Source organism: Podarcis vaucheri (assembly GCF_965113315.1).
Source record: "Podarcis vaucheri genome assembly, chromosome: 5".
NCBI lineage: Eukaryota > Metazoa > Chordata > Lepidosauria > Squamata > Lacertidae > Podarcis > Podarcis vaucheri.
In genome coordinates this window covers 23354159-23381222 of record NC_138763.1, presented here as the reverse complement: position 1 = coordinate 23381222, position 27064 = coordinate 23354159, and the positions used below count along the sequence as shown (strand labels likewise).

General features: G+C 44.1%; 1 protein-coding gene across 2 annotated transcripts in view; it reads left to right on the top strand.

Annotated features, from left to right (window-relative positions):
- Positions 1 to 27064, top strand: part of GMPS (guanine monophosphate synthase) — a 55702-nt gene that overhangs the window by 7692 nt on the left and 20946 nt on the right. For both annotated transcript variants that reach the window (XM_082224164.1, XM_082224165.1), the window contains exons 2-8: positions 7239 to 7420; positions 12465 to 12579; positions 20355 to 20452; positions 21155 to 21258; positions 22590 to 22783; positions 23204 to 23369; positions 25258 to 25409. In XM_082224164.1, coding sequence (XP_082080290.1) covers positions 7239 to 7420; positions 12465 to 12579; positions 20355 to 20452; positions 21155 to 21258; positions 22590 to 22783; positions 23204 to 23369; positions 25258 to 25409 — 1011 coding nt within the window. The remainder of the gene's footprint in view (positions 1 to 7238; positions 7421 to 12464; positions 12580 to 20354; positions 20453 to 21154; positions 21259 to 22589; positions 22784 to 23203; positions 23370 to 25257; positions 25410 to 27064) is intronic.

Genomic DNA, 27064 nt, shown 5'->3' with positions numbered 1-27064 from the left:
TGTCACTAGGGAAAGTATAAGAAATATTCTCCACACGATGTAACCAGTGGATTTGCCTTGTAAAAAGTGAATGTGGCAGATGGGCTGTGGGAAACACTGCATTAGATACAGAGAACTGCTCCTGTATGGATGACCTTCCATGTCCACCGCTAAGTTTCTCAACTTAGAAACAAAAGGGCAGGGGGAGAATTCTGTATGAACATTGGCATCTGTGAACTCAGAACAGCTCTCTGAATTGAGATGAGTGAGCGTATGTGTCAAGCATGCCGAATGGACTTCATTTAATGCTGGGAATCTGTTTGCTTTAAATTGTTAATTATCCCTAAGTATGCTGATTCTGAGAATGTTGTGGTCGGAAAGTCCAAATCAATCTTTAGCTGATCTTCAGAGCCCTGTGGTTGATATTATGTAGAAATTGCACTTTTTACTTGGGCTTTCGTGTCTGCCACAGCAAAAGCTTTTTTAACATCACCTGGTCAAATGGCATTTAAATTTACTTGTGATACTTATTTTTCAGTGCAAAATAATCTTGGATGGTGGTGAATATGATAATTCCCATCCATCTTTCTCTGTAAGTACCTAGGGTGGATTACAGAGATGTAAAAAGTGCAACATTGAAACCAGTTAAAACAATCTAGAATCAGAAGACGAAGCTGGGTCCTAATATATATATATATCTTAGGTGTCAAAAAGCCAGAGTAAAGGAAGCCTATGATGAAAACTGTACAATGAAGGCACCAGATGTGCCTTTCTGGAGAGGAAATTCCATAGTATAGGGGCAAGGTAATAATAATAATAATAATAATTTATTATTTGTACCCCGCCCATCTGGCTGGGCTTCCCCAGCCACTCTGGGCGGCTTCCACAGAAACCAAAAAACACTAAAATATCATACATTAAAAGCTTCCCTGAATAGGGCCGCCTTAAGATGTCTTCTGAATGTCAGGTAGTTGTCCATCACCTTGACATCCAATGGGAGGGCATTCCACAGGGCGGGCGCCACCACCGAAAAGGCCCTCTGCCTGGTTCCCTGTAGCTTCGCTTCTCGTAATGAGGGAACCGCCAGAAGGCCCTCGGCGCTGGACCTCAGTGTCCGGGCAGAACGATGGGGGTGGAGACGCTCCTTCAGGTATACTGGGCCGAAGCCGTTTAGGGCTTTAAAGGTCAACACCAGCACTTTGAATTGTGCTCGGAAACGTACTGGGAGCCAATGTAGGTCTTTCAAGACCGGTGTTATGTGGTCTCGGCGGCCGCCCCCAGTCACCAGTCTAGCTGCCGCATTCTGGATTAGCTGTAGTTTCCGAGTCACCTTCAAAGGTAGCCCCACGTAGAGCGCATTGCAGTAGTCCAAGCGGGAGATAACTAGAGCATGCACCAGGTAAGGCGTATAGATTTGATTTATATTTATTTGATGCCTTTATTTCCCTTCTTCCTTTCCCAGCTACTTACATAGCTAGTTAGCATACGCATGCCACACATTCCACCCACCCACCAGTAATGTCAATGACCTTTGCTACACCAGTCCTGGTGTTTTGAGTGTTTTGACATTAGAGCAAAGAAGGGGTTCCTTTTGCAGGCTAGGCTAGTATAGGATTGGGCTCTCATCTTTGTTTCAATTTGGGGTGTTCATGATCTCTAGAACTTGCACAGGAAACTGCCAGTAAAGCAAATCATGAGATGACTAAAAAAAAACATTTCATCATGTAATTGGTTTGTTTGGTTGAACAGTCACAGATAACTGCAGACTTCTCATGAATGAGATGATTTATTTCCGCGCGGACGCTTGTGATTTGAATTAATCTACACAATCTGATCTCTTGAAAAGGGAAGAAAAGGGCCTATTGTAATTTTATTCTGACCTCCCTTGTCTCCCGTCACAGCCTTCTTTCCTGAATGAAGTTTTTCAATTCAAATGTTCTTAGCTTGTTAATGATTTCCCTTTTATCTAATTTCAGTTGTATCCGAAACTATGTGCCATGTAGAATCCTACTATTGCAGCTACTGACCACAGTACTCTGCATTCACTTAGAGTGAATCCACATGATGGTATTATGACAGGGGTCAGCAAACCTTTTCCGCAGGGGGCCGGTCCACTGTCCCTCAGACCTTGTGGAGGGCCGGACTATCTTATCTATCTACCTACCTATCTATTCCTATGCACACTGCAAGGGGGACAAGTAGTCCTCCTCCTCACCCACCCCAGCCCCAGTCACCTTCTTGGTTTGCTGCCTGCCTCATTCGCCGAAGGGCTGGCGGTGTTGGCGTGAAATGGGCATCCTCCCCGCCTAGAGAAAGAAGGCGCTGTGCTTACTTTCCCAGGGGCTGCCGCCACCATCCCCACCACTGCTGCTGCTTCTCGTGAAGCGGGTAGGCAGAGTGAGCTTGTCCACTTCGATCTCTGGCCCACAGGAGCATCAAGGTGGCGGTGGAAGAGGCTGAGCGGCGGCGGCTCTGCCAATCAAACCAGGTATGGCATTTGATTGGCAGAGATGTCCCTGCACTGCGGTAAACTAGGCGCGGCGTTTGATTGGAAGAGCTGCCGCTGCTTGGCCTCTTCCTCCCATTGCCATCGCTGGGAATCTCGGCTTTGTGGCGTGGGCCAAATTTAGGACCCAGGTGGGCCTGATCCTGCCCAGGGGTCGTAGTTTGCTGACCCCTGTATTATGACATGACTTAACCATTTGTCGTTCAATCAGCCTGAGCAATAGGCAACTTTCCTTACTCTGGTGCATGGCAAATACAACCCATGGTATTGACATCCTGAAAGCAGTTTGCCTTTATGAGACTTAAAAGTTTTGTTCCTTTGTTCTCCCTCCATGGACAATGGGCCTTTTCTGTGGTAGCTCCTTGTTTGTGGAATGCTCTCCCCAGGAAAGCTCGCCTGGTGCCTTCATTACATATCCTTGGGCAAACACATTCCTCTTCAGCCAGACCTTCTATGGCCTTTTCAACTGTGTGTGGCTGGGGTGTGCGTATTATTTTGATTGTTGTTACATTATTAATTTTTGTGTTTTTATACTGTAAACCACCTTGCGATTCTTAGATGAAATTTAATAAATAAATAAATAATAACCCTTAATTGCAGGGGAGAACCTCTGGCTCACAGAGCTAATTAGGCCTGCCAGGCCTTGGAGATTGGCCCACCAGGCAGTTTTTGGTAAACTGTAGCCACCATCCTGGGCCTGACATCATACAATATAGTATATGACATCAAGCACAGGAATGTTCAACCTGTGACTTTAACCTTCAACCAGAGGAAGGTGGAGAATTGGGAGAGCACTCAAGTGTGCTTCCACATTTTTTAAAAAAAATTATAATCCCACAATTCTCATCTCCTTAATGGCTAGGTGAAATAGGCACTTAATGGCAGGACAGCAGGGATTTCCTTTCTCTAATAATTCAGTGGCAAAAAAATCTAGTTAAAATTTAGTCATGTGCCCCCAGTTGATATAACACTGGTGTTCTGTCATGGCTCACTTTACATTTTGTCAGTCTCATAATCGTGGCAAAGAGATCATGTACACTCCTTGGTCTCTCCTCCTCCTCCTCTTGTGTGTGTGTTTACAGCAATTCTGTAAAGGTAAAGGGACCCCTGACCATTAGGTCCAGTTGTGGACGACTCTGGGGTTGCGGTGATCATTTTGCTTTATTAGCCGAGGGAGCCTGTGTACAGCTTCCAGGTCATGTGACCAGCATGACTAAGCCGCTTCTGGCGAACCACAGCAGCACACGGAAACACTGTTTACTTCCCGCCGGAGTGGTACCTATTTATCTACTTGCACTTGACGTGCTTTCAAAGTGCTAGGTTGGCAGGAGCAGGGACCGAGCAATGGGAGCTCACCCTGTCGCGGGGATTCGAACTGCTGACCTTCTGATTGCCAAGTCCTAGGCTCTGTGGTTTAACCCACAGTGCCACCCGCGTCTCAGCATTTCTGTACAACCCATTCAAAAGTTCTCTGGGCAGTTAACAAATAAAAGTTGAAACAACAAAGTATAAAAATAGAGCCCTTGCTAAAATTGAACCCTAGCCATAGTTTGCTTAATCCCGAATCTGAATTCAGTGGCTTCAGACTTCAAAGTTTAGAACTACCTATGTTAGAGTTCAGTTTGGTTAAGTTGTGGTGTTAACCATAGTTAGCATGCAAGAGGACGGTAAAAGGTAAAGGACCCCTGGATGGTTAAGTGCAGTCAAAGGTGACTATGGGGTGTGGCGCTCATCTCGCTTTCAGGCCGAGGAAGCTGGCGTTTGTCCACAGACAGCTTTCCAGGTCATGTGGCCAGCATGACTAAACTGCTTCTGGCACAACGGAACATCATGATGGAAGCCAGAGCTCACGGAAATGCCGTTTACCTTCCTGCCACAGTGGTACCTATTTATCTACTTGCACTGGCATGTTTTTGAACTGCTAGGTGGGCAGGAGCTGGGACAGAGCAATGAGAGTGTGGATTTGAACCGCCAACCTTCTGATCGGCAAGCGATTTAGACCATAGTGCCACCCATGTCCCGTGCAAGAGAGAGACCACAAGTGGGGAAGGAGGAAAATAGAAGGGAGAACGGAGAGGAAATAAAAGTTTCTGGAATATTGTCAGCCACCTAGTGCTACTTTACTAGGGGAAAGGAATGTAAACGGAAGTAGAAAAACAAGCTTTGCCCAATGCACCCCCCTGAAATGTTCAATTTGTGCTTGTATGGCAGAAGAGGCTTTTGTATTTTGTTTTGAAAACAGATGTAGTACATAAACACTGCAAACCTCTAAACCCCGAGGATATTGCTATATTTAATCCTCTGTTACTTTTGCATTTGGCAGTTATAGTCACACAAACACACAAATGTTACAAGATTGCCTTAACACCCAGTCGAAATCTGTAATCTTGTATCCAGTTGCACTCTTATAAAATCAAATTGATTAGAGTGAGATGCATGCGGCACATGACTGACTGCAGTATTTTAACGTGGTACCCATTCCGTACCTCTTCCTTAAGAGCATGCATGGAATGATGCATAGCAGCCTTGATTTCTTAAATCAAGAATGATTGCTTATTCACAAATGACATACAAGGCTCCCTGATGCCGTGGACATTAGGACTTGAACCAGGGTTGCTGGAACCAGGCTGGGACCTAAGTCTGGTGAGTTTAGGTCTTTAGGTAACATGAAACCTCTGGGTTGTAGAGGCCTAGTATAAAAATACTTGTGTCTGTGCCTGGCCAACAGAACAGTACCTTCTCCAGCTCCAGCTCCTAATTTGGGGTTTTTTTCCTTGCCCAAGTTCATGCACACCTGAGCCATAAACAGTGTTCAAAATTAGCCAGGTGCCAGACTCGTTTTGCGACTGTTGCAGGTCCAGTTGCGACCATGCGGAGATTTCCGCATGACAGGCTGGCGACTGGGGAAAGCAAAATGTCATTTAGAGAAGGATCTGCAATATTTTCCTTGAAATAGTTTTATTCTGGTTTGCTTTATCTGATGTTTTGATGTGCTGTAAAATGCTTTGAGCTTTGTTCTTTAAAATCTAAAGCTATATAGAAGTGGAATGAATCTTCTTCTTCATCAACATCATCCCCCCATTGGGGGTGGGAACGGTGCCTAGGCATTCCATTGTGGCAGCCTATGCGCCAAGGAGAAAATGCTTAATTTTGCACAGTATAAAGGAAATGTTCTGTCTGTGAGTTTTCTTCTGATTGCGGTCAGACTCTTAACTTAAAAAAATTACTAAAGTGTGTGTCAGGGCTGCACGAAATCTGGTTTTCAACATTGTAATATATCACCAGCTAAATATTGTGTTACACTGATATATCACAATGTCTGAAATATGGATGGAGCTATGTAGAGGCATTGGCTGGCTTCACAGTTTTCCCCGCATCCTGATTTTTGCCAGTGACTGCTTTTGCGATTTGCTGCCCACTGCATGGAGCAGGGGACAGCTGAGCCAGAAGAGTTAACAGGGGCTTCAGGAATTGAGAGAAGCATTGACTGGCTTCACGGTTTCCCCCTCATTGTGGTTTTTGCATAGCACACACACATGTCATGATTCGTGATATATTGCCAGGTCAGAAATGATGAAACTGATATCACAATATGGACTTCAAACCAGTTTTGAAGCCCTAATGCATAGGTCATTCCAGTTCATACTGTGAAGGAGAGTAATATGGTATGGGCAGACCTATTTGTATGCAAGTAGCCCCATTTATTCCCTTTGTGAGTGCAATTCATTTATTTATATCCATCTATCAGTCGCTTCCCTTGAAATACCTCAAAGCAGTTTCACAATAAAAACAATCGTACAATTTCACATACACACATGCCGTATTTTTTGTTCTATAAGACTCACTTTTCCCCTCCTAAAAAGTAAGGGGAAATGTGTGTGCGTCTTATGGAGAGAATGCAGGCTGCGCAGCTATCCCAGAAGCCAGAACAGCAAGAGGGATTGCTGCTTTCACTGTGCAGCGATCCCTCTTCCTGTTCTGGCTTCTGAGATTCAGAATATTTTTTTTCTGGTTTTCCTCCTCCAAAAACTATAGGTGTGTCTTGTGGTCTGGTGCGTCTTATAGAGCGAAAAATACGGTATATATACAATTATAAACAATTTCACATCCTATACCACCTGAATCTCTAAGCTACGCTTCCAGATACATCCGCAAAGTTTGCTAGAATACGCATTTTATTAGCCCATCTGTCTCTGCAGCTAGTAATTTATTGTGACACATCCTTAGCCTGATTAGGGATGCAGTCTCATCTCATTTCTAAAATCTTTCCATCCTGTTCACCTGAAAGTAGTACGTTTTTGCCCAAGCTGAGTGGCTGTTACAAGCCTCCTCTTGGCTGACCCTCTCCCATAAAAGTGTTGCCAATTACTAGATGCTGCTTCTAGCAGAAGCAGTGGCAAAAAGGAAGGATGGGTTAGAGCCCTAGGAAGGGGTGCAAAATGACCAACATTGCATCTATATTCATTAATAAATAGTATCTTTTAAACTTGACTAACGCAACCTGTTTCTCCTAAATTTTCTATTTATTTCATATAATGTTACAGTCTAGGGTTGTTGTTGCTTTTTTAAAAACAACAACAACAACCATGCATTCTTAATTATTCCAAGAGACTTCCCAAAGCAAGAGCTTGCAAGCATCTTAAATAATTAACTTAGCTACTTACTTCTCATTTAAAAAGTAGTTTAATTTTCTGTTCTTGCTCTGCGCTGATAATCCGAGTGATAAAAGTGTTTATGTAAATAATGTTCACAGTTGGAGAATGCTGGAGAAGATCTCAAGGATGGTCTCTGCCGCTACGATGGAGCTGTAGTGATACTTGATGCTGGGGCGCAGTATGGGAAAGTCATAGATCGCCGAGTCAGAGAACTATTTGTCCAGTCGGAGATATTCCCTTTGGAAACACCTGCCTTTGCCATCAAAGAACAGGGATTCCGGTAAGATTCGTTCTGTTTTGTGTTTTACCTTTTAAGTTCTAAACTTCATCTGGAAAGCCAGGAGGAGGACTTGCATGGTGCTTTTATTTAAAACGAGTAACTTGACTGTCAAATCAATTTTCTGATATCAGCTTTGGAACATCACTTTGGAACACCTAGTGAGGGATGTACCGAGGAAAATGTACATGGTTTCTTCTCCTGGGATTATTGTACCATTAGAGCAGTGATGGCCAAACTTGGCCCTCCAGCTGTTTTGGGACTACAGTTCCCATCATCCCTGACCACTGTTCCTGTTAGGGATGATGGGAGTTGTAGTCCCAAAACAGCTGAAGGGCCAAATTTGGCCATCACTGCATTAAAGGGTGGAGATGGAGGATTGAATGTTTGAATGCTGCCCTTGCCAGGCAGAAGACCAGTACAGGATAGAAGTCTACTCTAGAACCTTCACTATAACCTATGTTTCTCCTATGTTTAGGAAGTGTTCCATAGAGGGGGCATTTAGTCATTTAGTTGCCAGGAATATTGTGGGATGATACAGACCATACAACATACTGCCCTGCTTTTTTAATTTTTATTTTTAAAAAGCAAATGCAGATTGGATCTGACACTCGACATATCAGATGTTTAAACACATGCAAAATCCTTCTGAAAGCGTTCTAGACTTGAGAGGGAGGGGATTTAGATAGCCAACCCATCAAGGACCATCCTGGAATGTCAGCATCCTGGAAGCGCCAGCATGGTGTAGTGGTTAGGAGCGATGGACTCATAATCTGGTGAACCAGGTTCGCTTCCCCGCTCCTCCACATGTAGCTGCTGGGTGACCTTGGGCTAGTCACACTTCTCTGAAGTCTCTCAGCCTCACTCACCTCACAGAGTGTTGTGGGGCAGGAAGGGAAAGGAGATTGTTAGCCGCTTTGAGACTCCTTAAGGGGAGTGAAAGGCGGGATATCAAGTCCAAACACTACTACTTCTTCTTCTTCTTCTTCTTCTTCTTCTTCTTCTTCTTCACATATGGCAAACACTGGGTCAGATTAAAGTTCAGTGGTGGGATTCCTGGCTTGACCCATTTCAGATCAGAAAACCTGTGAGCTTTCCCTCTACTGAGACACTGTGATCGTGGGAAGTAAGGGCTGAATGGAACAGAAAGATCAAGTTGGGTATTATCAGCGTGCTGAGGACAAGCTCACTCGAAACCTTTCTGCTGTTTCCCCCCCAGTAGTATTAAGGTGGAATCCATCAGGATTCCTTAATAGAGAGATGAGGGGAAAAGACAACAAGCGATTTCCTTATTGCACCCTCTGGACCTTTCAGTTGAGGAGCAAGTAATTGCTTTTCAAGCAGCTATTTGAACTGTCACACACTTAGACCAGGGGCAGCTCACCTATGTCCCTACAAACGCTCCCATCAGCCCCAGCCAGTGGCCAAGGATGGTGGAAGCAACCTTGACGTAGAACTTCCAGTGCCACAATTGTGGCCTAACAAGATTCATAGGAGAAATGGCACCCAGTCAATGTCAAAGCAAGCATTACTGGTAAAAAAACAGATGAGTGGTACAGCAGCCGTAGGAAAATATTATTTTAGTGCCTAAGTTAAAACTATTGGTGGCTAACATTTGGTCCCCTGGGTATTGCTGGTCTACAACTCCCATAATCTTTGACTATTGAGTATGCTGGCTAGAGCTGATGAGGTTTGGGAGTCCAACAACAAATAAAGGCCTGCAATTTAGCCAACTCTAGGATTTGCCAATGAGAATGAATTCAAACATGCTTGTAGGACTGAATGCAGAAGGTAACAGCTTAAACCTCCTAGATTTCAAGTCCATTTACCTCCCCATAAAAAGCTTTTCTTATCAGAATGTCTAAAACGCAGTAGCAGCAGAGACAACAGGTATACACTTGTTTTCCTAAACCTACCAGTTTTGTGGCACAGTCTTTAAATGCTATTATTGCAGCTGGTTGCTTGTTTTTTTGTTTAAAACCAGAGCTCTGTCTTCTGTTAAATGGAAGGAGGGAGCCTCTGTCAACAGAGTGAGTGGCAGGAGTTGAACGGGTAGATGATGTGCGGCCATTTCATAGTTCAACAAGGCTGTCAACAGGAAAGTAATCCTCATACATGTTTCTCAGAGAGGTCTGGAAATCCAGCCAGTTCCACGAGTTCCTGAAGTGATCATGAAGTGGGTTAGGATGTTATAAACCAGGGGTAGTGGGATGAGGCAGGATAACAACCACATACTCCTTCCTCCCACTTCCTTTCCATGCTTGTTTGAAACACCCAGCCCCTCTCTAGATAGTTTGTCTTCACAACAGGAGTAAAGGTTCGCAAGGAATCTGTTCCTGCGTAAGATAACGGGCTTCCCATGACAACACTGTCTTCTCTAAATTTCCTGTTCAGATCATTCTTTGCCTGATGCATAGATTGCCTGTGTCTTGCTCCAAAACATGCCTGTTTTCCTTTGGAAAGATTGTGACAACAGAAACATTCACAACTTAAGCTCAATACACAGAAGAAAATGCCCCCTCGGTATGCCGATTCTCCTCAGGGAATATTACTTTTCCATTTTTGTTACAAAGTCAAATAAACAGCTTGTGATTTCCTTGAGCTGAAGCTGTAAAAAACACACACTCCGTTTCCGCATTCCAGCGAAAAAATTTGGAGATTATTCTCCCCCCCCCCCCGCTTCACTTCTGCTTATTTTTGTAGATGACAGTAGACATAATAATGGTCTGTCTGAACATTCATAGTTTGTATGAACGGCACAGGGAATTTGGTTCAGAAATCCAGCAAATGGCGCTCGCAGATTTATTACAAATTCCTACATTAAAAACAAACTGATTAGTTGCCTGTCTGCTCAGCTTATTTGTATCCCAAGAAACCTATTTTAAGTGTAAAACTTTGAGCTGAGCAGGAATCGTAGTGATGAGTCTCACGTGAATTACCCCTCTCCCCATCTTCTGTCCCAGAGGAAATGTACCACAATTCTCCTGCCCCTTAAAACCTATATGTTTCTTTAATACTCTCAGGAGGTAGGAATAGGCTTAGTGCCTTCAGGAAGTGCCTTAAGTAATTAGGGCACCTCCTTAAGGCCCTAAGGGCCAATTTGTGCAATCAAAGGATCAAGTGGCTTAAAGTACATCAGGTTGCATGCTTTGAAGATGGCCTGTGAGGATGCTAAGTTAACTCTTTCCCCTGACAGGGTTTTTTAAAATAAAAAATCTGCATAGCAGAGGGAGATTTCCTTCCTCTGCTGCAACACAAGGGGGAGAATATTTGAATATGTAACACCCCCCCCCACCCTTTTGTGTTCACACATCCTGTAGTGGTGCTGTCCACAAAAAACTTTGCTGCTTGTTTATATTGTCAACCCCTAAGAAAAAGAAAAGAGCATTAAAAAAGAGCCTCAAGCCAAAAAGCTGAAAGGTTTGCCCACGCCTACAAATAAAGTGCCTATTGCAACACTGAAGTTCGATATCAGAATGATAGCTCCTCTCCTCACTTATTTCCAGATGTTTAAAGTCTGGTTAACAAAGTGTTAAGTAATTTTCAGAAATCTAAAAAAAAATATAAAAATCATTAATACAGTGGAAAGCGTTCCATAAATTGGCTTCATATGTAAATCTTTTACAAAGAGCTGTTTTCCAAGTTTTTACTACATTAGTGAACTCTTTTTGGTAGCTTTTAGATATATAGTATCCTTCCCTGTCTTTTAAGTATTTCTAGATAATATTTAGGATTCGGTTCTGGAGATTTTCTAGAGACAGGACGATTTGTTGTTCTAAAATAGCTACTGAGAATGCCCCTTTGTGCCATCAGTGTCCAAAGTTAATGCTGAGCTTTGTTACACATGGGAGACCAGAGTTCGAATCCCCACTCAGCCATGTAACTGACTAGGTGACATTGGGCCTAACCTACCTCACAGGGACACACACACACACACACACACACACACACACACACGTTTATGGCATGTTGTCCCCAGGGTCAACCCTGTCACCATTTTGTTGTTTGGCAAATACATTTTTGTTTCCCTGGGCTTTTAGGCAACACCTGTGTTCTTGTACAGCTACCTTATTTTTCCGGGTATAAGACTAGGTTTCCCCCCTAAAAAATAATGTCCAAAATTTGGGGGTGTCTTCTACATGGATAGATTCCCCCCCATTTTCTTAAATTGGAGTCCCCCCAAATAGGGGGTGTCTTATAGATGGAAAAATACAGTAAATCTGTTTCTAACTATGTTTGTGATTTTTATTGTATATTTTTTAAACTTTGGTTTTAAATTACTTTGAGATATATATATTTAAGTGGGATATACTGTATTTTTCAATGTATAACACACCCTGGGTATAAGACGCCCCCTCTTTTTTGGGACTAAAAATTGAGAAAATGGGGGGGAGATTGCCCAGAGTTGTTGAGCTTTTATACGGAGGGGATTGCCAAGACTTGGGGTTTTTTTTTGGGGGGGTGCCATAAATCGCTCACCCGCAGGGCCGCAACAGCCAAACGTACACACATCGACCAATCATCTGCACAAATAAAGGACTATACTGCTGTATAATACTGTGGAAATGATAATAAACTATAGGGTGTTTTTAAAAAAAAGTTTTCACAACACCTATAAGAATTATTCTTTGTAAGAATTAACAAAGAAACCTCAGATTCTTGGATCAAAAATACCCCTCAACCTTTAAACTAGGAGATGTGAGTCATTGGCATATAGCATAATTTTTGTTTTTGCTGGATTCTGAAATGTAGAAAGGCAGAATCACATCTAACTACAGGGTGGTTCTTATTTGCTTCTAATTTTTTAAAAGCTGCACTAATGAACATCTTTTTTTAAAAAAAGTCTTTTTAATGTCAGTCTTGAGAATTCACTGTTCCAGCAAAGCATGGCTTGCTCATTTTATAGATCAGGATGCCACAACTTTATTTATAAAGGTTTTTTGTTTTTTTGAAAGTAGGTATTAAAATGGAAATTTTATTAAAGTGGTTTAGTTCCAAAAATCAATCTTTACTTTTTTTTTAAAAAAAATACCTGTTTCTTTTGCAGGGCTATTATCATATCCGGAGGACCAAATTCAGTTTATGCAGAAGATGCTCCCTGGTTCGACCCAGCAATATTTACGATAGGCAAACCAGTTCTTGGAATCTGCTATGGCATGCAGGTGCAAATATCATTTTATGGCTGTATGTTTTTGTAGCTCCGTTAAGAGCAAATTGCTGGCTTTTGTGTGTGTTGTATAAGCTGCACAATGCATGAAAATTATGTTTGAAGCTGATTTAAGCAGATGCAGATAAGGACCCTTTTGAGAAATTGGTTGAGAAATTGAGAAATGGTTGTGTATTAATTCCTTGCATATCACGCTCAGTGCAGTCCCAGGTGCAATCTATGCATGGATACAAGGATTTTGCAAGCACATCTGTTGTTCAAAGTGTACAGAAGCCTGCTGTGTGGTGATTCATGAGCCTTTTGAGGCCATCACTATTGAGGGGAAAACATGCATAATTTTAAAAACAAGGATGGCTGTGGCCTGTCAGTTATATTAAATGGGCTTGCATTGGTATTTAAGTTTGCTTTGATATTTAGCATTTACGCAAATTAATCTGGGGGGATCTCATTAAGGCACTGTGAGAACTGTACATGCACAGACCTTACGTTTACTTGTAAAAAATAAGTGCTTTAGATATATGAATATTAGGAGCCTTCTCTGTAGGCTCACAATCCAGATAATAATATGAGAGGTGGTTTGGAGGGAAATGTTGCAAAAACAAAACAATAGCAAAAAGTTAAGAGGGCAGAAAATAAGCCCCGATGATAGGAAAACAAATGCATCAAAGCGGGACGTTATCAAGAATGAAATGCCAAAGAGAGAGAGAAAAAGTGTGTTTTAATAATTTATTAAATGAGAACAAAGAGCAAGGCTGCCAAATATTTCACAAGAGAGATTTCCGTGCCCGAAGGGGTCGTGAGAGAGAATACACAAGACAAGGAATAGCACAAGGGAGAGTGGAAGCTTAGTAAGAAGCTTAGTATCTGATGAATGGTGAGACCAAGGAAGGAGAATAGAGAGAAAACAACTAAGATGATAACAGGCCAAGACCGTGAAGAGGCTTGGAAGTCAGCAGCAGTCTCGGTTCAATAGAGGAAACCAGTGGAGAGAACCCTTAAGAGAGGTGCAACGCGATTAAAGCATGAAGAGAAGAAAATGAAGCACTTGGGGAAGTGTTGAGAATAGAGATAATAGGTTTAAGTGGAGGGGTAGGAAGAAACAGTAAGCAAATGATTGCAATAATCAATGTAAAATAGAACAGGGAGTTTGTTAGAATCGGTAGCTAGAAAAGGATGGCGTTTGGAAAGGCTAGACCTGACATACCTTAGCTGGAGCGAAAATTGGAGTGGTGTGAAGGAGTGACAAGGCCTAAGTTGTGACCAGCAGAATGAGTTGCCACGGAGGAAGAAGGTTTGAATACAAGAATCAAGAAGAGAGAGAGAGAGAGAGATCTTCTGGAATATAGGTCCTGAAATGGCCAGGAACAAGAGCACAGAAGAAGAGCAGCTGAGGAAAGAGGTAAATCCAAACTTAGAAAGGCCAGAGGGATGACCAAGAGCCAGGAGAATTGCAAACATTAAAATGAGCATGAACTTCTAAAGCAAATGTATCAGGTGATGGTGTGGTTGCTCGAGAGCAAACAGGCAAGACTCCAACCTGTCTTTTCCAGGCTTTATTACAGTGGTGCCCCGCAAGATGAATGCCTCGCAAGGCGGAAAACTTGCTAGACGAAAGAGTTTTCCGTTTTGGAGGCGCTCCGCAAAACGAATTTCCTATGAGCTTGCTTCGCAAGACGACAATGTCTTGCGAGTTCCTGCTGTTTTTTTTTTCCTTTCCCCCCTTTTTCTAAGCCGCTAAGCCGCTTATCAGCTGATCCGATCAGCAGATAAGCCGCTAATAGCGCTAATCCGCTAATCCATCAATGGGCTTGCTTCGCAAGACGAAAAAACCGCTAGACGAAGAGAATCACAGAACGGATTCTTTTCGTCTTGCGAGGCACCACTGTATTAATACAAACTATTTACAGTGCAGAGCGTCGCAAGTCCATGTCTGCTCAATCGCTAGCAGAATCTGGGCATGGCCGGTCCTTGTACCTCTCCCAGCATAAGTCATGTGACCCCCATCCTTCTCCTCCCCTCTCTGCGCTCAAACCTCCTGCGCAGAGTGGGCGCTGGCAAAGGGGGACTTGCCTCCCCTTCGCTTTGCTCAGGCTCGGTGTTGAGGCTCTCCCTAGCATCCTCTGGTCCTTGGACCTCTTCTCCACTGGAGGTGGGGCTTTCCTCCTCGCCAGAGGAGGAACTGCTTCACAAGATCTTCAGAGGCTCCCTGTAACACAACTGCCCTTCCACCTCTCGCCTCTGAGCTGATGGCAGTTCCCTGACAAAATGGGAGGAGGGGAAAGAGCAATTGGAACTGGCAAGACCATGAGAACCGTGGTGGTTTACCCAACCACGTGCCCTGCAGGATGGGTCTAGTGGGAAAAGTTTAATGAATCGTGAAATAGAGAGCAGGGACTGAGCCTAAGAGTGTCAGCGAGGGAAGTCCAGCTTTCTGTGAGAGCAGCACGAATGAGGCTGAGAGCTCCAATGTGGCTGTGTTTCTCGTTTTGAAAAGAAAGTATTTTATACAGTTCATTTTTCTACATCGGAAGTAAGTAATAGGGAACCTGTTTGGGTTAGGGCTATACCGTGGTACCTCGGTTTACGAACTTAATCCGTTCCTGAAGTCCGTTCCTAAACCAAATCCGTTCTTAAACTGAGACGCACTTTCCCTAAAGAGGCCTTCTGCCGCCGGTTCCCTTCTACCATTCAGCTTCCGTTCATAGACCGAGGTGAAGTTCGCAAACCGAGGCACTACTTCCGGTTTTGCGGAGTTCGTAAACCGAATGGTTCGCAAACAGGACTGTTCGTAAACCGAGGTACCACTGTATTGCACTCCATAGCCATCTGCTTTGCCACTGTGAGAACAGAGTATTGCTGGATTTGAAAAGCCTTTGGTATGAACGAGATGGGCAGGTCCTGCGTTCTATTTAAGGGTGAAGTCTAAAGCCCAGAAATCATTGGAAAGCCCTGACTAAATTTGGGGAAGCAAAAACTGGTTTCTGTCTACAAATTCCAAAGTGTGTGTTGTGCCGGGAAGTGGGACTATCTCGGTGTTGTACTGCAGCGCATTAGTGTGCAAATCCAGGAACAACAACACCAGCCCCATGACTGAGCCTGAGTGAGCTTGCAAAAGACTGTGTACGGGGGTCTGCTCGTCTCTGTGAAATCAAATACCGCTGCTTAAAAGTTTGCTGCAACAATGTGGAAACAGTCAAGCGCGATGAATGCCGTGTCAAAACAGAACTCCCTCAAATAGCAAGGCTTTGTGCGAGATCAAATATAGTATAGTGAGAAATAATAATAAAGCAAGTTTTCAGATTGCTCGCTGCAATAGTCATGCTTATACGCACAAGGAGTAGTCTGTCGTTGGCGAAGGCTGTAATCCAAGATAGAAACATTGGCCCCACTGGTTGAGTGGAACGGATAATCTTCTGCTATGATGCGATGCTGAAGGAATAATGAATGGCTTTCCCCCATCTGTATGAACACTGTAATAAAAAAGCAGATACTCTAGTGCTTTATTAATACATATCACTAAAGGAGCTGGAAACCAGGAATAGCAGTGCATTGAATGTTTCCATATGTCCAATGCAGACATAGAATCATAGAATTGTAGAGTTGGAAGTGATCCTGAGGAACATATAGTTCAAACCCCTACAATGCAGGAATATGCAGCTGTCCCATCAGGGGATCAAACTGGCAAGCTTGGCATCATCAGCACCATGATCTAACCAACTGAGCTATCCTGAAGGGCAATGCACCTAGATCACTTTTATGATGGTTTGGACACACACTCCTGCCTGAACGCACCCTTTAATGGTGCCTAGTTATCGCAAACAGTAGATTAGGTGGTGAAGGTCCTGTGTCTGGAGGCGGTTGGAGGATGGATGGCGGCTAACAGATTGAGGTTGAATCCTGACAAGACTGAAGTACTGCTTTTGGGGGACAGGAGGCGGGCAGGTGTGGAGGACTCCCTGGTCCTGAATGGAGTAACTGTGCCGCTGAAGGACCAGGTGCGCAGCCTGGGAGTCATTCTGGACTCACAGCTGTCCATGGAGGCACAGGTCAATTCTGTGTCCAGGGCAGCTGTTTATCAGCTTCATCTGGTACACAGGCTGAGACCCTACCTGCCCGCAGACTGTCTCGCTAGAGTAGTGCATGCCCTACCTATCTCTCGCTTGGACTACTGCAATGCGCTCTATGTGGGGCTACCTTTGAAGGTGACTCAGAAACTACAACTAATCCAGAATGTGGCAGCTAGATTGGTGACTGGGAGCGGCCGCCGAGACCATATAACACCAGCGAGGCCATATAACTCCCAGTACGTTTCCGAGCACAATTCAAAGTGTTGATGCTGACCTTTAAAGCCCTAAACGGCCTCGGTCCAATATACCTGAAGGAGCGTCCCCACCTCCATCGTTCTGCCCGGACACCGAGGTCCAGTGCCGAGGGCCTTCTGGCGGTTCCCTCGCTGCGAGAAGCCAAGTTACAGGGAACCAGGCAGAGGGCCTTCTCGGTAGTCGCACCCGCCCTGTGGAACACCCTCCCACCAGATGTCAAAGAGAAAAATAACTACCAAACTTTTAGAAGACATCTGAAGGCAGCCCTGTTTAGGGAAGCTTTTAATGTTTAATAGGTTATTGTATTTTAGTGTTTTGTTGGAAGCTGCCCAGAGTGGCTGGGGAAACCCAACCAGATGGGCGGGGTATAAATAATAAATTATTATTATATTATTATTATTATTATTAGGTGACAAATCTGTTTTAAGGTTATAGCGCTCTGACTCCAGATAGGGACTTACATGATTGCCTTTCCATCCAGACCAGGCTTCCTCAACCTCAGCCCTCCAGAAGTTTTGAGACTACAGTTCCCATCATCCCTGACCACTGGTCCTGCTAGCTAGGTATCATGGGAGTTGTAGGCCAAAAACATCTGGAGGGCTGAGGCTGAGGAAGCCTGATCCAGACCCTTAGCACAGAACAGTAGATATTCTTCCATGTATAGGGAATCGGAAGAATAGAGGAGCAATGCGTTCTGAGCTTTAGCCTTGAGCAGTATAATCCAAGGACAGGTGAGCCAATTCAGCTGTCAGTGAGATTAAGTCCTAAGAATTTACAAGCAATTGAAACTGGGTTCAGTGGCTATCCAGTGACACAAGATGAGGCTATCCAGTAGATGTTTTCTTGTGATTGTAGCGTGAAGCAATTTTCACACCTCCAACCTTCAAACTGCTTATTAGACTCTGCAGAGGATTCTTTTAGGTGTGTGAAGAATCATATTTTTTTATTAGAAATGGTTTTGCAAACAATAAAACAACTAGCAAATATTGAATATGTTCTCACTCCTGCCAACCTAGCAGTTCAAAAGCACGCCCAAAAGTGCAAGTAGATAAATAGGTACCGCTCCAGCGGGAAGGTAAACGGCGTTTCTGTGCGCTGCTCTGGTTCGCCAGAAGCGGCTTAGTCATGCTGGCTGCATGACCTGGAAGCTGTACGCCGGCTCCCTCGGCCAATAAAGCGGGATGAGTGCCGCAACCCCAGAGTCGCCCGCGACTGGACCTAGCGGTCAGGGGTACCTTTACCTTTACAATCAATTACCACAAACCCTTTTCAGAATGTTTCAGAGCCAGTACCTCTGTTAATACATTGTATTATTGGATTTCGCCCCCTACCCCCAATGTATGCTGAGAAACAAGCAAATGCACCTCTCCTTTGTGGAGGTTGTTAGGTGTTCCTCGAGGGGAAATGCCTAGGAAACCTCTGAAACATTCTTCGGCGGTAGAATAGGGCCTGTGTTCAAATCTGGCCTCTGCTGGGAACACCTTTATTTCAACCTTTGTCCTGAAATTAGGAATGGAACAGATTAGGAAACAACCCGAATCTGTGCAGCAGGGTTGTGTTTTCAAGGAGCGTATAAGCTTTGTGCTTCAGACCAGTTCAGAATGTGCATTGCTGTGTGGAATTGACCCAACCGTGATATTAGTGTTATGCAATATTCAAATGCATCCCCCTCAGTGTTTTGGCTGCTGTGGGCTCTAGGGGTGGGGCCAAGGACAAAAGAACTAAATAGGGCATAGGAGAAAATTAGGCAGGCATTTATTTGTATTGCCAAGTGAGCAAAGATGATGCTAAACAGTGCTCCATAGCCTGCTGAAGAATATTGTAAATTATCTCCCTTTGCCTTGGGAGGCTAATTAAAGAGGAGGCATATAACTCTATCTTATCCTTTAGCGGAAATACTCTCAAGATTATAAAGATGCTGTGAACAGGCCTTCTGGGATGTTTTGCAGCCCTATTGATTGAGTGCCTGACAGAAAATTGCACTGGGCTGTGTGAGGTTTTCTCCCAAATAAGTGTTCTTATTTTCTTCTCTAGTCACTGCAGTTGGAGGCGAAATATGATAGGCTACATAACTGGTTCAATTAGCTAATCTCTCCTAGTCAAGGAAATTTGTCTAAACTTTATTTGCGTTTGCTGGTCTCCTAGTAACCCATTCTTCTAGGAATGTACAATTTTGCCATGATACAAAACATAATACAGTAAAATAATAAATGTGATAAAATGCAACAATGGTACAGGGAAGAAATGCAAATATATAGAAAGGGGTATGGTGATCCCAATGGAAGAGGGAAATAATATGATTGAATGCTCTCAGGGCAGACTAAAGCCGAATATTTTTTAAAATAAAATTTAATGTTAAAAGTGGTAAACAATGTTAAAGTACATGGATGAGAAAAAAAGTCTTCACCTGGTGCTGAAAATATGTCACTATGGGTACCAGGTGAGCCTCTCTAGGGAGGGCATTCTGCAGTGCAGGGTAGCTGCTGAAAAGGCCCTGTCTCTCTCACACTCTCTTGTTGCCTCTTTGTATTTAGGGTACAGAGGGCACTTTGAGAAGGGCTGAGGTTCTTCGGGGCTCTTTAAGACAGGGTTTCCCACACTTCTGAGTTCCTTGACTCCTTGTCAAGCCTATAAAGCTTTCATTGACCCCAACCCCAAAGTCTTTGGAATGTAAATAAAGGCAAGTGATATCAGTGTATAAGCAACTTTTACTAATCATCAGTCACCATGCCAGGGAGAGGCACTCTATACATGCCTATACCTTTCATTTCTGCGGCTCGTACGTCTTACTTCCAGTTTCAAAATTAGTGCCCTATGCCTTGCAAAAAACCCTTTTCCACCCAGGCCCCTTTCCACCTCTAGGTCTTCATTCATCCCCTACACACAGCCCATTGACCCCAGGGGATCACTATTGACCATTTTGGGAAACCCTGCAAAGCAACAATATCTTATTAAACCTGGCTTATTTTTCTCCCAGAATTGAGCACATATGTTGTTGGTAACTCTTTAAATTTGTGCTTTTCATGCAAGTTAGATACCCAAAGAAAGGCAGAAGCAGCTAATAAACCTTCTCTTTCCCCTCCATAGCATTCCCCATCATTCAGTAGCTAGTAGGAATCCTTTGGAATTAAAAATAAAACAAAATGAGAACCAGTCTATTGCTGTATAGTGGTGTAGAGGGGAGCAGCGCAGGCAAACATAAGAGAGGCTGGATTACGAATCCTATGGAAATTACATGCAGTGTTGAATTTTAATATCCAAATTAGCTGCGGCTTTGTTGCTGGCTATGGGTTTCCATCATGCTGAATGAGTTGCCTGATCCCTGGCTAATTTTGTGTGTGGTGGCACTGGTGCAAAGGTGGAGGGGAGCCCGTGTTGTTGCTGGTTCAGTGTTGCTGATGGTAGGACTGGATTGTGGGAGCTCATTGACTTTTTCTGATTTTGTCAGATGATGAACAAGGTGTTTGGAGGCACGGTACACAAAAAAGATGTCAGAGAAGATGGAGTCTTCAGCATTACACTGGATAACACATGTTCACTGTTCAGGTATGCAGGTACTGGAAGGGGAAACTAATTTGTGGGACAGCCTTGAGGTTTATATGGCAGTTTTTAATGGAAACATGTAGGTTGAATTCAGCGTTTCACCAGCGGGACAAAGACTTACCCCTCCTCTCCTCCTCCTCCGGCCCCCTGTGCTCCTCCCCAATTATCGTACTTTTCTGTGTATAAGACTAGGTTTTTTTCTTTAAGAAATATGCTAAAAAGTGGGGATCGTCTTATACAGGGATAGTGCATAGGGTGGACATTTGATTGGTTGCTGCTGCAGCTGTCAGCGGCTGTTGGGCGTGTTATTGGTTGCTGCGTCAAGGGCTGGGGTTGATTGGCTGACGCTGCGGCAATTGGGCAAGCAATTGGAAGCTTCTGCCGGCGAGGGGACAGACAAGGGATGGAATTTTCGCCGTGTGTGGGTGAGCCATCTTCCCCCATATTCTTCAGTTTGAGACCCCCAAAACAGGGGGCGTCTTATACTTGGGGGGCATCTTATACACAGAAAAATATGGTACTCTGCTCTGGACATAATCTGTTCCTTCTGAACCATTTTGAAGAAATAAGGAAAAATGTTAATTGGTGGAATAAATAAATAGAACTATTGTGTACTTAAGTTTGCATTAAGGGCTTTAAATAATAATAGTAGTAGTAGTAATAAGCATTGTTTTGGTGATCGTGTTTTTTCCTGTTTTTACTTAGGGGACTTCAGAAGGACGAGATTGTGCTCCTCACTCATGGAGATAGTGTAGATAAAGTAGCAGATGGATTCAAGGTTGTTGCACAGTCCGGAAATGTTATAGCAGGTTTGTATTTTCCTCATTGTTAACCATTGATTGGCTCATAAAGAACCTGTCAAGCAAAATGTGGAACAAAGACAATGCAAAGCTAATGGGCGATATCCAACATTAGCCATACTGAGAATGAACCCATTGAAATCAACAGACTTAAGTCCACTGAGTTCAGTGAGTCCACTGCAGTAGGAATCTCCCATATCTGTACATTTAAATGGCAAGCATTTTGCATCTTGGATTCCTAGCAAAGGTTAAGAATTTAAAAATGTGTATTGACAAGGTCCAATTGAAACAGAAAAGTGTGGCCGTCATCTTAGTATTCAGTGATAAATTGCATGGAGTTAATTTTTTTAATAGTATTTTAAATTAGAGAAGTTTGGATACCACAGTGTTGTGATCATCTTGCAAAGGAATTCATGTGGGAAACAGCTTTGACCCAGATCACATCATGGGCAATCACAGTTGATGGTTTGGCACATTCAGGATAATTTGGGTGGTTCTGAGCCTGCCTGCTATCATGCGTGGGGAGCAAGCCACGATTCCTGGTTCAGTGTTATGTCCAGACAAGGGTTTATTTCACTTGAATCGTGATCAGTAAGCCAAGAGCAATCCTTACTACAAAAAGAAAGTCTTATTCTGGTATTTTGTTCAGCATACACTGTTTGTTTTCTTGCCTCAGATTAACCACATTTAAGCCTTGCATAGCTGAATTCTTTGCTATGTGTTTTAGATTTTTCTCTTGTTTTTATACTGGTTTTAATGTATGCGTTCTTTATTGTTGTAAGTTGCTTTGTGTTAACTTTGTCAAAAAAGTGACTAATAGGTTGATGATAATAATAATAATAATAATAATAATAATAATAATAATAATAATAATGTGCATCTACACACAGATTAACAATAGTATATGCTTAGATTTCCCCAGGAAGGATGGTGGTAGATACAAAATTTAACCATACTTTAACAAATACTGTATTTTTCGCTCTATAAGATGCACCAGACCACAAGACGCACCTAGTAGAGAAGGAAAACAAGAAGAAAAAAAAATCTGAATCTCAGAAGCCAGAACAGCAAGAGGGATCGCTGTGCAGTGAAAGCAGCAATCCCTCTTGCTGTTCTGGCTTCTGGGATAGCTGCACAGCCTGCATTTGCTCCATAAGACGCACACACATTTCCCCTTACTTTTTAGGAGGGAAAAAGTGAGTCTTATAGAGCAAAAAATACAGTACTTCCCTCTGGTTAGTTTTATTGTTTATTTGCAATTCACCACCCAAATATAAATGATCTCTTGTCCATATTGATGTGATTCTTAAGTGTTCTGATTTTTCTTTTCACACCCCAAGCTATAGCAAATGAATCTAAAAAACTGTACGGAGCCCAGTTCCATCCTGAAGTTAGCCTAACAGTGAATGGAAAAGCAATGCTGAAAAACTTCCTTTATGATATTGCTGGCTGCAGCGGCACCTTCACCGTTCAAAACAGAGAACTGGAGTGCATTCGAGACATAAAAGAAAAAGTAGGCTCGTCAAAAGTCTTGGTAAGATTTTGAAAGTTTGATTTCAAGGCTCATTCCTCTTCATAAGAATAGCAGTTGCTTATGATGCAACTTACTGCTTCCTGTTTACACAGTTCAGCCCAGCCATCTCCAACCTGGTGCCTTTTAGATGTTTTGGACTGCAACTCCCATCAGCCCCCTGTGCTGGCTGGAGCTGATGGGAGTTGTAGTCAAAAACACCAGGAGGGCATCAGGTCAGCAAAGGCTGCTTTAGTCTATGCCATTTTTTACAAAAAGAGTGGGATGCTATCCTACCATGTTTGGTGTACTGTGGCTTTGGTACTTCAGTAAACTATGGAAAGGTAGTAAAGCAAATGAAATTCACTGTGTAGATGAAGGCATTTTTCTGTTTATTGAAATTCATTTTAATGACTCTCGCCCTGCCCCCATCAACCCTTGCAGGTTTTACTCAGTGGAGGCGTGGACTCAACAGTGTGTACAGCTTTACTGAACCGGGCTTTAAATCAAGACCAGGTGATAGCAGTGCACATAGATAATGGATTCATGCGCAAGAGGGAAAGCCAGTCTGTGGAAGAAGCACTCAAAAAGTTGGGAATTCAAGTCAAAGGTACAACAGCACTCCCTTCTTCACAAATACAAAAAATGGAAAAAAATCCCGAAGTTCCGGTTTCTTTCCATAATGCTAGTTTCTGCATTTGTCACTTAGTTAGTTAGTTAGTTTTAACATTAATTTGTTTCGGTTTCTTTCCATAATGCTAGTTTCTGCATTTGTCACTTAGTTAGTTAGTTTTAACATTAATTTGTTTCAGACCATTAACTTCTTTTCAGTGTCTGTAGCCCACAAAATGCAGATTCTTCTACAGCTATAGCTAGCCACCATGGTGCCTTCCAATGTTGTTGGATTCCATCCCATTCTGCATGGCCAATGACTCTGGGAGTGCACACCAATTTAGGATTTTATTTTTCTTGGAAAACATCTGCTGGAACTTCAAACAAACAGGACAGTCTGCTGATTAGAAATAAAAGTTCTCTTGGCACAATGTTAGAAGCTACCCCCTCTGTCGAATATCCATCTGTTTTCAGGCTCACCAACGCTCCCTTTCTGCCCCATAAACTCCCCCCAGTATGCCTGTCTGGCTCCAACTTTCCCTTACTCCCCTTACTCCCCTCCCGCCCCTTTTCACAGCCGCTGAGACCATGTAACACCAGTCCTGCAAGGCCTACATTGGCTCCCAGTACGTTTCCGAGCACAAGTCAAAGTGTTGGTGCTGACCTTTAAGGCCCTAAATGGCCTCAGCCCAGGATACCTGAAGGAGAGTCTCCACCCCCATTGTTCTGCCCAGACATTGAGGTCCAGCTCTGAGGGCCTTCTGGCAGTTCCTTCACTGTGCAAAGTGAGGTTGCAGGGAACCAGGCAGAGGGCCTTCTCGGCAGTGGTGCCCGCCCTGTGGAACACGCTCCCATCAGATGTCAAGGAAATAAACAACTATCTGACATTTAGAAGACATCTGAAGTTTTTAATGTTTTATGTTTTATTGTGTTTTTAGTATTTTGTTGAGAGTGGCCCAGAGTGGCTGGGGAAACCCAACCAGATAGGTGGGGTATAAATAATACGTTATTGTTATTATTTGCCATATTTTCCCATGAAATGATTGGTTTAATGCATTCTCCAGTGGCTCCGAGTTAGGATAGTCATTTGTTCTGGGAAAATGCCTCCTCTTGGTTAATGGCCGAGTCCGGAAGCAAGAATGACACAGACTTTGTGAGGTAGTCCCTCTGCTCCCAGACCAGATGTTGTCAGTATTCCTTGCCTGTAATCTTCGCTTCTCCTATGTCTCTATTGTAAGGTTTGCAGAGCAGGGATCTGTCTCCTGGTTCTGTTGCTTTTTAAAGTGTCGTGCCAATAGTAGCGATAATATAACAAGCCTCCTCTTGTTGTCATCTTTTGGGATTACTTACACACTGTCATGGAAGAAAGGTTACTCTCATCTCTCTGTCTTGTGGGTAATGACTGGCTGCAGTTTACAATTTTGCCTTTTATTATGCCAATAAACAAGAGTCTGTAAAAGCCAGCGTTCAGTATGTTTTTAGATTCTACAGTTTAGTTGCCAAATTGTTTTTTTCTTTAGTACAGTTTAGTTGCCAAATTGTTTTTTTCTTTAGTACCCCCCCCCCCACCAATTGATAAAGCTATAGTACAGGTATAGGCAAACTCAGCCCTCCAGATGTTTTGGGACTGCAACTACCATCATCCCTATCTAACAGGACCAGTGGCAAGGGATGATGAGAATTGTAGTCGCAAAACATCTGGAGGGCCGAGTTTTCCTAGGCCTGTTATAGTATAACTTGGTGGGGGGGGGAGGAAGCAAAGGAAATGTTTTGTTAGGGGGGAAAAAGATGTTTTAGTTGGACATGGGTAAGGGAATATCTGAGAATTCGAGTTCTCATATAATTTCAGAGTTTTTCTTAACAGCAAACCTTGTCTGTTTCTTCAGTGGTAAATGCAGCTCATTCGTTCTACAACGGCACAACAACTCTGCCCATCTCTGAGGAAGACAGAACTCCACGAAAAAGGATTAGCAAAACACTGAATATGACAACAAGTCCCGAGGAAAAACGCAAAATTATTGGTGACACCTTTGTGAAGGTATCAGTTCCAGAATTTAGGGAGAAACTTCAAATGTACCCTTCCCCCCTGCCCTGGTTTTCAAGAGGAGGATGTTGAATTTTCACAGTTTTAAAGTTTTACATTTGCTAGCTGTGTGTGTGTGTGTGTGTGCTCATTAGCTGATTTGGGCGTTTTGCTTCCAAATTACAATCTCTAGACATGGAGCTGAAAAAGCCTCTTTTCTGTTAATTCAGCAGTTCCCGACATTTTTGGGAACGCATTCTTGTTCAGAGATGTGCTAGTAGCATGACCGAGGTATCGTCACAGTGATATTACACCCCAAAGGGTCAACCCCCATCTCATTATGAAGACCTTAGGTTACCTCCTTTAGGATATATTTCAGAGCTGCTACCAGGTCCCAGCTCACATAGGACCACGCCACACAGCGTCCACTTTAAAAGAGTCTTTATTGAGTTACAGGTTTCATTTCCGAACTGCAGCGTGCAGCTCTACACCTTCTGCCCTAGGTCGGCGAAGACCCATCTGAGTCCCCGCCTCTTGCACACCAGCTTAATACCCTAGCCTTGCTCCACCTCCTTCGCCTCTCCCTACGTCTCTGGGTCCTTCTGCCCCCCTGGGACTCCTCCCTTCTACTCTCCTCTGACGCTGACCCCCCTGATCCTTCCGCTTCCTTTCGGCGGGCTTTGGGACCTGGCTCACTCTCCGGGCTGCTTACTGCTCCAGCTTCCGCTGCATTTGAACTTGGCGCGCGCGCCCAACTCTCTACTTTCCTCTTGACCGTTGCCTCGCTCTCTGAGGAGGGCGTGACCACCCCTGACTCGTGCCCTCCCTCCTGCTGACGGCCTCCGGAACCCGATGCCTGGCTGCCTTCCTCCCTGCTGCTCTCAGTCTTGAGCGTGGGTCCCGACTTCCAGCTGCTGCTCTCTGAATCTCCTCTGTTCCCTTCCTCCTGGGGTGTCCCCCCGGATCCCCCCCTTGCTCTGCTCACTGGGGCTCCCTTTTGGGAGTCCTCTGACTCACTGCTTAGGCTTGGAGATCTCGGGTCGTCATCATCACTCATTCTCCCTTCGGCTTCCTCCCCCTCGCTCTCTGTTTCCACCCTTCTCTGCGTCTCTGCTTCTGAACCCCTGACATCCATCCCCCCCTCGAAGCCCCCCCTTCCCCCCTCCCCGCTGTCAGGTGTGGGTGCTGGGTGCTCCATCATCATGGGAGGGAATGCTGGATACAGGTCGCTCCCCGTGGGTGGCCGCCAACTGAAAACCTCCGAGTCTTCCCCCTCGCGGTCGTCGACGTTGACTTGTTGCTCTTCCATCTCTGTACCGCCGTGCTCGAACCCTAGGTCCTCCCCGAACACGTCCATGTCAGTCTCTGCGTCGGTCGCTCGACCTGGCATCTCCAGCCACTTCCTGCGCCATTGCTCCTCTGGTCGATCGTCCCACCAATACGAGTTGCCTGATGCCGAACCTGCCGGTGAACCTTCTGGGGAACGGGTGCTCCGTGCGGGTTCCCCTTCTGAGTCGAATCCATGGAACGTGCTGGAAGAAAGTGTGGGTGTGAACAACCAGTCGTCGAAGAAGCTCGCTGGCATGGGTTTGTGTGGGAAGAGGGCATGAAACTCGTCCTTGAGCAGGGGTTCCTCCAAAGCGTAGTCTGGTACCCAGCTATTGGCGCTG